The sequence below is a fragment of the Nanorana parkeri genome, unplaced genomic scaffold, assembly GCF_000935625.1.
Source record: "Nanorana parkeri isolate BGI_ZX_2015 unplaced genomic scaffold, ASM93562v1 scaffold119, whole genome shotgun sequence".
Classification (NCBI taxonomy): Eukaryota; Metazoa; Chordata; class Amphibia; order Anura; family Dicroglossidae; genus Nanorana; species Nanorana parkeri.
In genome coordinates this window covers 1397432-1410630 of record NW_017306387.1, presented here as the reverse complement: position 1 = coordinate 1410630, position 13199 = coordinate 1397432, and the positions used below count along the sequence as shown (strand labels likewise).

Genomic DNA, 13199 nt, shown 5'->3' with positions numbered 1-13199 from the left:
GGCTGTCACTTTCTCTCCTCCCCGCTGGGACGCAGGCCAGCGCCCAGCAGGGAAGAAAGAAACCAGGGATGCGCCGATGTATCGGCAGGAAAATGGCACTTTCGGCCGATATGTTTTGGCGGCCGATATATGCATCCCTAATCTCTAGGTGCATCTCTAATAATTAGTTCAGTCGCATTAAGTGTTTTTCTAAAAGAAATTATCAGTATTTGGTTTGAAGTGGCGGGTCGGCACTTTGAGACACATATGTTGGTTTAGTGATCCAGTTTTGGACACTCGGGCTCAAAAAAGGCCATCACTGGTCTAAGATATTTCAATGTTTTTTTTAAAGTTCAGGAGTTTATGTTTTTTTTTTTTAAACTTCTTAAAGTGTATTTAAAACCAACCAACCAACTTTCTTTTTATAGATTTATTAGTAGTGACAACTTACATTTTGGGATTTTCCTGTCATTTAGACAATGGTCTCCAGGACTAATAAAAGGGGTGAATCTACCCAGTGGGGAAAGAGAAAACAATAGGGAGTTCTCAGGGGCGTAACCACAGATCATGGGGCCTCATAGCAAATTTTTTATGGTGTCCCCCAGCAACCTCCCTAATGTAAATGCTATTGATGTCAGGTAGCAGGAGAGCTGCCTGCATAGTCCCCCCCGTACATCTTATGTCAGCTCTTTTTGATTAATAACGTCAGTGTCAGCAGCAACTTCTGCAATCCTTATTGGGGCCCTCTTCCACCCCCAGGCCCCATAGCAGCCGCATGGGCCGCTATGGCTCCTGTTACGCCACTGGGAGTTCTAATCCTTACCTAATCTATCTTAACTAAAAAACGTTTTGGTTTTAGATATATTTTTTGTAGCATCACACAAAATAAAAAACACAGAAAAATGATGAATACATAAATGTATGAAAACATTACAAACAGAACTGTAAAAGTTAATAAACTTTACACTTCAAATATTTAAAAAACAAAGAGAGCGAAGGGCAGACGAATGTAGATAACTGTGTAAGACAACATACAACACTGATAACAGCGGAGACTGTTTGATCCTCCTCCGTTTAATAAAGAATGTACATTTACAAGCGAGTGTTTGTAACACTGGAACACTAAGAGCCAACGTGCCGCACTAGATTTTCCAATACATGGGCTAATTATCTATAATGTAATTTTTTAACTTCTCTGCCAATTCTAAATGTATATTCTTTTATGACAAAAATAAAAAAAACTTGACAGAGGTGCCAAACCTTCCCTACTCTTTCCAAAACATAAAAAGTGTTTTAGTGATACATACTCTTTAAATGGATCTGGGTCTTCGGGCAAATCTTATATACAACAGAAAATTGCTGAGAGGCTGCCGTGAGCAACATCAGAAGAGGCCCACAAGAAATCATTGGTTGGAGATCCGTGCGTTAACTAGCCATACACCTGAAGATTTTTCTCATTCAGCCCAGGAGAAATCACTTCCCCCATCCATGCTTCTGAGCAAAGATTGTCGTCTGGCAATTTTTCACCTGGCTCCTTCGATTTTCAGATTAAAGCTGGGTGGTATTGGCAGGGCTGCCAATGGACCAAATTTGGCCGATTCAGTAAGAAATGCACGAAATTCAATCAGTGTATGGCCAGCTTTACAGGAACATTTACAAGCCAGCACTAACCCTACTACTTCCATCCAGATAGAAAGAAGGAAAGAAGAGCCACAGCCTTTTCATAAAAGATAGTCAATATTAAAAATAGTATTAATGTGTCACAGGTAAAGTGTATCTAGAGCTAAAATATTTTTTAATACTCTGGAGAGAGTAATAAAAGGTTAGAATCCCTGTCAGTTTTTTGTTTATTTTTGCTTTTAGTGTATGGTTGTGGACATTTTCCTTTACTCCCTGCGCTGGAGACACAGAGGAAAAACCTCTCCAAAGTGAGGGGAAATCTCTAAGACAGATGCCAGCGGAACAGGTGTTCCAATTGGAATATTTCAGCATGGCCAAGACATGCAGCCGTGAGGATGTTTGTCTGACGAACTCCCAGGCCGCAGTATATTTTACAGCCTTACCGAGCCGTTTTACCCACTACTGCCACCCTATATGCACCAGTCTGTGAAGCAGAAACCAGAGGAGCACCTCACAACCACTCCCTGCTCTGGAATGGATAGTTTCCTCATGACACATCCACCTCAGGCCACCCTCCGGAGTCTGCATGGCGCTCCAATGCCCTCATTGGGCTTGTGACAGGGATCAGTGAACACAGCGAGTTCTCCCTCCTAAGCTCTCAGTGACTTATCCCCCTGCCTGCCTCATTCTTCAACACAATTGACAGTGGGCAACTCCGGGGACAGCAACATGGACCCTTTGTACAGAGCCAGAGTGATATGCAAGACAGGCTTGGCTCTGCCCCTCGCCACTCTCTAAAATCTCAGGGCTCTTCTCCTAACCCTCATGCCCAGGCAGAGACCAGTCACAATCCCTTGGAAGCAGAGCTTTTCCGAGCGGCCACCCGTGCCATTTAGCACTGTGGGCCCTGATGAAAACATTGCCGTCAAGAGTGGATTTTGAGCTCCTTGCTAACCGGGTAGTCTGCCCAGAAAAAGGACATTGCCCAGGTCAAACAGCACATGGTAGATTTGGACACTACCATCACACACAGTTGGATTATGTGGTGTGTTCTTCCCAGTGTGCGATTGCCGGCCTGGTGAGCGCTCACTCTTCTACCTCTTTTCACATAAGGCAATGTCATTTGCTTGTCGATGATCTAGAAAATTGTAATTGCAGACAATATTAGGATTACAGGGATCCCAGTGGTCACAGCTGCCGCTGATCTCCATTCCACTGTGGTGGCAATTTTTAATGTGTTAGTGAAAAGGCCTATGCATGAGGACATGTGTAGGACCCCTCCCCTGTTTAGGCATGGCTGTTAAAGTTTGAGTCTGATGTCCTTGTTCACACATCTTGTGAAATGGTTGCTTTCTCCAAAGTGTGCACCTCACGGTCCTGGAAAGAATGTCAATTAAGGGGTAGGAAAACTGTAGAGTTTTGACATTTAGAATTTGTCCTCCTATGTTGGGCGATTTGTTTGCTGAGAGATTGTTTTGTCTCTCCAATGTACAGTTCTTTGCATTCCTCAATATACTGCACTGCACATACCAAGTTACTTTGTTTATGTTTGGTTGTCGGGTCTTTTGAATGTACAAGTTTCTGTCTCAGTGTATTGCTGGGTTTTAAAGACACAGGGATGTAATGTTTGATAAAGAGTTTTTCTGACACTCCATGGGATGACTAAATTACTCAGTGTTTTCTGCTTCTCTCCTCTGCTCAGTGGTCCCACGTTTTTATATTACCTTGTGGCTGTGTAAGGAAAGCCCAGTCTGAGCAGCCAAAAACGGTGTCTTTTTTTTTGTCTTGTTCTCTGTCTTTTTTTTAGACTCTTGCTATTGCAGCCTGGCGTTGCAGAGTTCTAGTGACCCCCAGTTTGCATTCCAGTGGGTAGGTTTCAAAAAGCAGATACTAGTCTGTGTGGGTAGGTTTCCTGTAGACCTCAATGTCCAAATCACTCCCCTCCTTGACATGTAATACAGTTCAAAAAGGATACGTGAAAGAGCTCAAGGCCCTATTCTCTATCTTCTCCACGTATAGATTAGCTAAAATGGGAGAAAAGGGTGATCTCATGGCACAGACATGTTTCTGTCTGTAGAAGTGATCTTGTACTTGAAACAGGCGGTGTTGAGACAAATGTCCAGCATAGAACATACTTGGTTTGGCTTGAGTACTAATTGGCTGTCACAAATCTTATCCTGTTTCAATTGTTTTGCTTATAGTCTCAATAGCCCCTGCATTGGTATACAAATGAAAATGGATGTGACATCATAAGTCTTTTTCTGGCTCTAACCTCAATTCACAAACCTTTATAAAAAATTCTGAATATGGTATATCATGTTGCCAACTAAGGGTGATGAGATATTAGCCAGATATAAATGCTGGGCTACGTTTCTGATACACATTTGAATGGAAGAAGTGGCTTGGAAAAGCTATGAAACATCATCAATATTACAAAATAAGTCCAGCTGAATGTGACTATTAATAGCCATTTTAATAATGTGATTGGATAATGGGGACATTTATCCACTGATCCATGTCAAATGTGGAAATTAATTATAGGTCTACTTCAATACAAATGGAGTGAGATACCCTGGTGCTTGGCTATTATACATTTCTATTATTCTTAGATAACCTGTTTAAAGAGAAGAAAGTATGCTGTATATTGGTGATATCTGAAATTTCATAAATCATCATGTAGAATAGCTTACTATTTTATATAAGATATAGTACTGAATGCACTATTTATATTGTTTACTTACCCCACAGAACTTTGTTTTGCTTTAATTCACTTGGAATTGGCTTGTCAGAATAGACATCACTGAAGTACATCTCTCCACCATCCTGTAAAACACAATGTTCTTTTAAATGATGTGACATTGAAGACAGCAGATAAAGTGAAAAATATCTGCCCTGTCTAGGATATAATAGACTATCTCAAGTTAGAGTATGCTTCATCCAGAACGACCGGAATGTGCCTGTTTATTTTCAGCATACCGAGATTGCATCACTCTAGTTTACTAGAATTGTCCATTATAGAAAAGTCAAGATCAGCAAAACTGGAAAAACACATGGCTCGTCCATACTAAGTAAACAGTCATGTATTTTAAGCCATGGTATTGGTCAAAGGATACCTTTACAAAGTGATTTTATATATATATATATATATTTAAAAAAATTATCCTTGAAAGGATACCTGTAATGATATCATGGTTTCCATCAATGTGCTTCTTTTGAAATGCTAGTTGCTTTGCTGATATGCTAAACCCCTGGATTCAATCATTTGAGTAACCTACAACTAGTTTGCAGCCAGTGATGTCAAAGCTTCTCTTCTGTATACCTATTCCAGGTCAGTAAATGAGAATAAAGTGGAGCCATTGGATCGCCATGGCAGGAGAAGAAAGAATGTCAGTGGTGGCATAGCACATACTATTTCTTTGATAAGCTCCATGTAAAGGGAAACTATAATGCCTTTTGATCAATTGTATTACAATGTTTTGGAATGTTTACACATATAAACATGTTCTACATAATGTTTCCATTTTTTATAATTTTTTTTGATTTACAAACATACATTTACCAAGTGTGCTTTAATGATACAGTATCTGATAAGAAAGACCACTTGTTGTGGCGTGCTTTCTATCTCTGTACAATTATGCATCCTAAAGAGTCCCTTGAGCAGGCAGCTGTTTGTGTTTTGAAGAGCAGATACATACTAAGAATTAAGTGGTCATAGAACCCAATAGTGGAGCAAAATGGCAGACAACTGACTTAACTGCACAATTTGCTGGCTGTACAAGGTACAAATAACATTTCCAATTGCAACACTTTATATTTACCTGACCAAAAAGTAGGAGTTTCTACAGAGCAACGAGCAACATTTTTTTAAACGGCTAATTTGCCCAAAAGATTCTAAATTAAATACAGGCAGAAAAGAGTCAGTCTATACATACTAGTAATAGCAGTGATGGACCACAATATGACATTCATATACTGAACGTCATACTGCTGTGCTGACTTGTGGTGTGACATCACAGGCGAGTTGGGTTTGTTAGCTAATCCCTGGTTATTCGCTTTGTAATCTGGGTGCAATGTATCACTCCTAGTTTACCTTCAGCACTCGAAAAGCTTCTTTTAGCACAGCCTTCTTATCCGGAGACAGGTTTATGACACAATTGGATCTGTCATTCAGAAGAAATAGATTTGTAAGATTATCAATCCAGTGGTCCCGTTCAAGTTTCAGCACATGAGCAGCATTTAAAAAAGACAGCTGTTACTTTAAACTAACTTTTGCTGAACTCACCCCCACTTAAGCTAAACTATACTAACCCCCATCTCTGCAGCTGCCTACTTCCCTTAGATCCAGAACTGTGTCCTTCAGCATTGTTTACATCCTGTCCAGTGATTAAAGTGACAGGTGACCTTTAAAGTCAAAGAACATACGAATATAAAAGAGATTTGGCACAGGTAAGACAGATCACACGTACAGATTTCAGCTGTGAATTTAGCTGTTTGACTTCCTTTTCACTTTAAATGTGTCTACAAGCTACACTAATGAAATTCGAATTCATAAAATCTGTGCAGTTAATTATATTAAACCTAAACTCTTTATAAACTCTGTATAGTGAGGGTATTAACTATCCCTCATTTTCTTACGTCTCTGAGACTTCTATGGCAAGATTGTCCTTCAGTAGATTGTTTCTGCCTCCTACCACAAGGGCTATATAAAAGGCATTACCCTCTCACAGCTGGGTTCTACAGTTATTTGTTTATCTTACAATAATGAGAATTATTCAGAAAACATGATAAAAGGTACCATCACCGTCAGAGGAGTATGAGACGCCACCATGTAAGGCAAATCAGCAGGTTTGCATCTCCCTAGTAGCACATTTCCTTTGCTCCATCAACCCAGTGTACAGAAGGAAAACAAGCCATGTCGAAGCACCAAGTCCTTCTAGTTGGTACTTGCAAAAGACTGTCTCGCTTCCCTCAAGTGACAGTGCTGGGCCAATCAACAGCAGTACCAGATGAGAGAAAGTGCGTTGAGTCACATGGAAGGTATAAAGGAATTTTTTTTTGCCCCTGAGGTTTGAATGGAGTGACAAGAGAGTGAAGGAAAGGTGAGTATCTAGGGATGGGTGGCATTAAAGCTAATCTGTTGCTTAGAGATTCTATGGGCTAAGCACAGGTTTGCTTGAAAGGCAGCTGGTGACCAGAATTATACATCTGAACGTGTGGTCCAAGAGCAACAACCTTGGGGGATCACCGTATTAAACTACAGCTGCCAAAATGTTCATACAAGGTTTTGAGGAACATGGCCATCACACTCTCAAAAGACCATGGAGTATGTTGTTACTCATAAAAATAGATTTATGCTATTCTGCATATTAAATCTTGAATTCTCTAAACGATGCTGTAGGATTACACTGTTTATTTCAAGAGGCCAATGCCTTTAAAGTGACAGATAGATGTCAATTATACTCACATTATAATATCATAGCTCCGGTCTTCTATGCCAGCACTTTTAAGATCTTCAATATAGCCGTGTACAAAGTTAATATTGGGCTGCTGGTGGCCAAATTTTTTCACATGATAGTCAATGTACTTTCTGGAAACTTCCACCTAAAACAAATCCCTTAAGTATTAGTATTCACTTTATTTATTGAGCTGCTTTGTTAGGTGAGACAAATTATCTATCCAATGACAATCTATATACACAGAAATACTGCTGAGTATTAACAGGTCAGGCGGTTATGGCCATGGCCTATGCAGGGAGGTGTATTTCAGACCAGAGTCTGAACCACTCAATCAGCAATCTATAACTTTGAAAAGCCACACTACCCCAAGCAAAGTATGTGTCCTGTCATTCTGCAGTTTGAGGTAGCAACTGACATGGCACTGTTATACAATTTAACAAACAACATTACAGAGTAAGCTGCATGTAGACAAAATTTAGCATCCCTGGATGTTACATTATTAGAACATGTACAGCAAGTTTAATAGCACATGATCCCTCAGCCACCAAATCCCTGAAATCTGAAGTGCTTACCCGTGGCAAAGATTACCTGTTCATCAGTCATGTCCACTCCAGTGACATACCCCTTCTGTCCAACCAGCTTACTCAGCATATAACAGTCTCTTCCACTTCCACTGCCTAGATCCAGGATCCTGCAGTTCTCCAGACATTCTGGTACCACAATTCCACAACCATAATACCTAACAGAGCACACAACATTATTAGAGAAATACAGAAATCTCTATGAAATCACATGGTTCTGTAGGAAATGTGTAACCTGACAATATTATTATTATACAGGATTTATTTAGCGCCAACAGTATGTGCAGGAGGGATACAATTTCAATACAGGAAGGTTAATATACGAGTACCATCTGAAAAGCCAAAGTAAGGAATTTATTTTCCACTATAGTAGTGATCACACCCAATGTCAGAGTGGAAAATACACGGTCCAACAGCAATGCCCTTGCCGATATGGTAACATCCCACTGAAAGATCACAAATTACATTAAACAAATATATGTATTACTTAAAGACACAAGTCCATACCTTGAAGAGACTTCACTGTGAACCTCTTTTAAGGCATCCAGGATGTATCTGGGAATTGGCTTTGCTGGGGTTACGCATGCATTGGTTTTCAAGTCTTTTGAGTTCTTTAAGTATTTACCATAATATTCCTGAAAAACACAAAAATGTTATCACATATTGCTAGGACAAAGAGTAATTGTGTAAAATAAATGTAGTCATATAATTCCTACTTTACTTTGGACAGGCACACAGAACTTTATCACTAAGATATAATTGGCACACTGTTTGTTACTCTGGACTGCCATAGTAAAGCTGATCATTGAACATCTATTAGGTTTTTAAAATCCTTTGCAACACACCCTCTGTCAAACTGGCAGGTTATCACTAGGACAGAAAGTAAGTGGAAATATCCTTCATGGGAATAAGAACATCACAGTAACACCCAAAAACTAACTACATTTTATCTATCAGAAGCCTAGATTAGTCAAAATAATGGGAGATGAATGCTAATTGGCTGCTAAGAGTCACATCATTGTGTTCATTGCTTTTTGGCTTAGAAAAGAATCCCAATAGTAAATGTGTATAGACAGCTGCAGAATGAGGTTTGTGAAGTACATGCAATACATCCTTGGCTCATGGTGGCAATACCTTGACATCATCATGTGTTTGAAGACCTTGAGAGCAGCAGCTGGATGTGGGAGAGCTAGACAAACCAACAAAGTACAAAACATTAGAAATCTTCAAGGCTATCTGTACTCAAAGTTGAGGCACTCGAGCAGACATTAAAAAATTACATACATACATACATACCTCTATCTAAATACAATTTAGTTTCACACCCACATACATTACATTATCCTAAACTCAAAATGAATTACACTGTAGTCTGGAACCACAAACCCTGAAACTAAAGAAATACCGTATTTGCCGGCGTATAAGACGAGTTTTTAGACTTAAAAACATCCCCCGAAAATCTGGGGGCCGTCTTATACGCTGGGTATGGATGTGCGGTAATACTGCATGTACGGTAGCTGCATATACAGTATACCGCGCTGAACCAATCACGGCAGGCTTTGTATTAATAAATACAAAGCCTGCCGTGATTGGCTCAGCGCGGTATACTGTATGTAGCCGAAGCTACCGTACATCCAGTATTACCACACATCTAGCGGGCTGACAGATTAGACTCCCTGGCGGTCTGAAGAATGTATTTTTTCGTTCTATTTTTTTTTTTACTTTTAAAATTGCCGCCGGTTCCGCCCCCCTGAGATACAGACGCTCGCAAGGAACCCAGAGGACACAGCGGGGATCTTGGACAAGATAAGAGACTGTAATCCCGAGTGTGGCTCGAGGTTACCGCTTATGGTACGGAAAATTAACCCCGAGCCACACTCGGGAATACCCCAATGGAGGTTAGTGGGTGCATTTAAACTATATTTTGGGCTATACATTGTACGATGAGTATAGCCCAAAACCTATGTTTTAACAGAAAAAGTAGGGGGTCGTCTTATACGCCGGCAAATACGGTAGTAGAAGTACAGTGCTTTCCAGAAGTATTCAGCCACGGGCTTCTCCACAAAATGTAGTGCTAAAACTTAGTGTTAAAATGAAATAAAATCCGATTTTTACCATCTAATTTTTTACAACATACTGGAGTACTGACAACATAGCTTTACACAACCGGCGAATGGTGCTAAACATTGTTCATTGTGGCACAAAGGTTAATCAAACAAAAGTGCAGACATTTGTAGGATGCAGAAGTATTCAGCTCTCTCCCCCTGTGTAACCCAAGACATTGACAGGGTTATTCACAAAAGGGTGAAGGGTTTGGAGAATGCAGGAGAAGTGAACAATCTAGGACAACATAGCTGACCTGAAAAAATTACCCAATTCAGCTCACTTTCCAGTTCAGCTATGTTGTCCTAGCCTTCTGCCTTCTCCAAACTCTTCACCCTTTTGTGAATAACCCTGTTAGATTCTTGGTTTTAAACACTCCAGTGTAGCATGGTCTGTATGGTTGGGGTCTTTTTCTGCTGCAGTATTTTTTGCAGTGGAAATGGTATTCCTCCAGAAATGTCCTCAGACTCCATTCATTTAGCCCCCAATTCCGACCAGTTTTCCACTACCTTCTAATGAATAGTATGCACACAACAGGATGTTTGCATGGTGCGGCTTTATATTTTTGGTCCTAGTGTATTCTTCTCACTGTAGTGCAACTGAGGACTTGTTCTACTCTACAACAGACATTTTCCTCCAGTTAGGACAAAGAGTACCCATTGTTGGGAAGAGGGAGTTTTACAGAAGCAGTATAAGACAGAAGATTAAGACCCTCCATGTGACCAATATTTTAGTTCTTCTTTCCTGTGGGAACATTGGTCAATTTGCACTGATTCAAAATAGCACCCTTTTCTGAGAGTGTTTTTAATTGAAACCAATACATAATGTATGTCAATGGGAAGTGAGGGAGTTAGGTTCCAGGCCTCTCTCAAAACAAGGAATGGTTCTAAATAGAAGCTAGTGTAAACTGAAACCCAGTAACTAATGTAAGTCAGTGGAAAGTGAGGAAGTTAGGTTCCCAGTCTCTCTCAAAATTGACATAGGTAACTTAATGCAGGTACATTTTATTTAAAACTCATTGTGTGAGCTCATGCAGCAGCTTTAAATATAATGTACCTGCATTTTATTACTTATGTCAATTTTGAGAAAGGTCTGGAACATAACTCCCTCAGTTACCATTGACTTACATTATATACTGGGTTTCAATTTACACTTTCTATTTACAACTATTCCCTCAGGAACCTAACCCCAGAGTAAATTGAGGGCTACCGGTACTATGATCCTGCTGATTGTTAAAGTAGAGATATTACCAATACCCTGGTCTGATCACGATGCGCTATGTATATCAGTGCCTTGATCATTACTGTGTGTCCTGGTCATTAAATAATACCTTACGTAGTGATCAAAAGATTGTGGATCAGGTGCCACCTGCTGTTAAGGAGTATTTTACAATCAATAAAATATCTGTAGCATCATCTGCCACACTTTGGAATGGCCATAAACCAGCTACCTGGGGCACATTGATACAGATGGCATCTGTTAGGAGAAAGGAAAGGCTTGAGCATTTGAAACAGCGGTAGGAGGAGTATACTTCTTTCTTTAATTTAAGGAAAATCCTACCCCACAGCTTATGGGGGAGTTAGAAGAAGCCCAGGTAAAAATAAACTTATGTTTAACATACCAGGCAGAAAAGGCCCTTAGGTGGAACAAGCATATTTTTTATACGAAAGGAAATAAAAGATTCTTTATTGGCAAATTGCCTATGCAAACCAGATCTCCAGAGATAACCAGGTTGTTTAAAATATAAGGGGCATGGTCTAACAGGCAATCCGGCCAAGATAGTTAAGGCATTTCATAAACATATGCAGCAATCAACGCGAGTTCCATCTTTACCAGATCCACTGTTGATCGATGCCTTTTTTGCAGATTAGACCCTACCTGGGCTGTCCAAATCTTTTTACACAATATTCGAGGCCCTTATAACACAATTAGAAGCAGGGAAAACAGTAAAGAGCTTGTGTATAGGGAAGCACCCGGGACCAGATGGCCTTAAGGTCTTATGCTACAAGAAGTTTTCCGTATTCTTTCACCATATTTGGTAGAACTATTCAACCAATGATTGCAACAAGACCAATTGGTTCGTATTCATTGATGGTTGCTGTGACAATGATTCCAAAGCAACATTCTGATTAGATAAATTGTGGTAAACTATAGGCCAATATTCCTTTTCAATTAAGATGTAAAGATATTAGCAAACATTTTGGCATTTAGGTTGAACAGTGGTATTGTATCTCTTATTGGGAGAGATCAGGTGGGGTTTATGCCTGAAAGACAAGCGACGGATGGGGTCTGGAGACTGTTGCATTTGATGCATCTGCCGAAGCGCAGCAGGCTACAGGCTTCATGCCCATTTACTTGAGAATCCCGGAGTATCGGTTATCTAGATGTCTATTTCACAATAAACTATGAATTACTATAACAGGTAAGCCACCCTAAGGTAATAAGTCAGGTTAAGCAAGGAAGAGATATCAGATATCTTGGCAAAGCAGAATTGCAGCAATAAAAATTATTTTATTACCTAAGCTACTTTACTTTTTCTGGATGCTGCCAAAAGCTATTTCAATGTGTACTATCAGCGGATGTTGCTTCAGTTTATATGGGCAGGAAGTAGACCACAAGTAGCTAAAAATGTACTTGTTTGATCCCGGAGTAAAGGGGCCTTGCAGTCTTATCTGATGTCCTACTACCATGCTGGACAAATTGCACGTTTAACATTTTATTTTATCGGTTCTGCTGCCCCACTCTGGGTAAAAATAGAATCAGAAGAACCCCATTTCTATAGATCAGTGATGGCTAATGTTTTTGAGCCCGAGTGCTCAAAATGTTATTTATCTCAAAGTGCCAACACTTAAAATAAGTTTGGTATTGTGTTTTAGTTTGGGCACTGGGGTTTAAAACATGTTCTGCATCACTGCATTTTTAAATTTTACATTTAAACATTTTATTTTTTCTTATTTTTTACCTTATCACTCTTTTAATTTCATATTTTAAACTTTTTTTACATTCATACTAATCTCATTATATTTTACTTTGTTGTTAAAATTTCTATAGATTTTTTTATCACTTTTAATCTTTTTAGTTTTATATTTTAATTATTTATTTCATTATTTTTTTTTTACTTTTTTTCACTTTATCGTTATCACACAGGGAATAACAAGGCCCTGTGTGATAGCATTTGGAGGTGACAGGTTCTCTTTATCGAACCTATCACTTCCAATACAGGTGTTCTAGCACAGCACTGTGATGGTTCTCCTATGACAGTTGAGATGGGAAGGCTGCATGTGCAGTGTTCTTGTCTCAGTGTTCACATGGAGCAGACCGGAGAACGTCCCCTCTCTCCATCCTGATCGAATGTAACCTGGTCCCAGGGCCCCCAGAAGAGCGGGAGACCTCGAAAATCACATCGGGGAGGGAGGCAGCCAGCAGGGAGAGAGGACGGACCATGCGGGGGGGGGGGGGG

The 13199-nt window shown here is 39.9% G+C and overlaps 1 protein-coding gene across 1 annotated transcript in view; it reads right to left on the bottom strand.

Moving 5' to 3' along the window:
* LOC108784548 (arsenite methyltransferase-like) overlaps positions 1 to 13199 on the bottom strand; it is a 41003-nt gene that overhangs the window by 16711 nt on the left and 11093 nt on the right. Inside the window, exons 4-9 of the mRNA XM_018553395.1 lie at positions 8771 to 8872; positions 8144 to 8271; positions 7644 to 7794; positions 7064 to 7200; positions 5690 to 5759; positions 4341 to 4422 (exon numbers count right to left, since the gene is read on the bottom strand). Of these exons, the coding sequence (XP_018408897.1) occupies positions 4341 to 4422; positions 5690 to 5759; positions 7064 to 7200; positions 7644 to 7794; positions 8144 to 8271; positions 8771 to 8872 (670 nt within the window). The remainder of the gene's footprint in view (positions 1 to 4340; positions 4423 to 5689; positions 5760 to 7063; positions 7201 to 7643; positions 7795 to 8143; positions 8272 to 8770; positions 8873 to 13199) is intronic.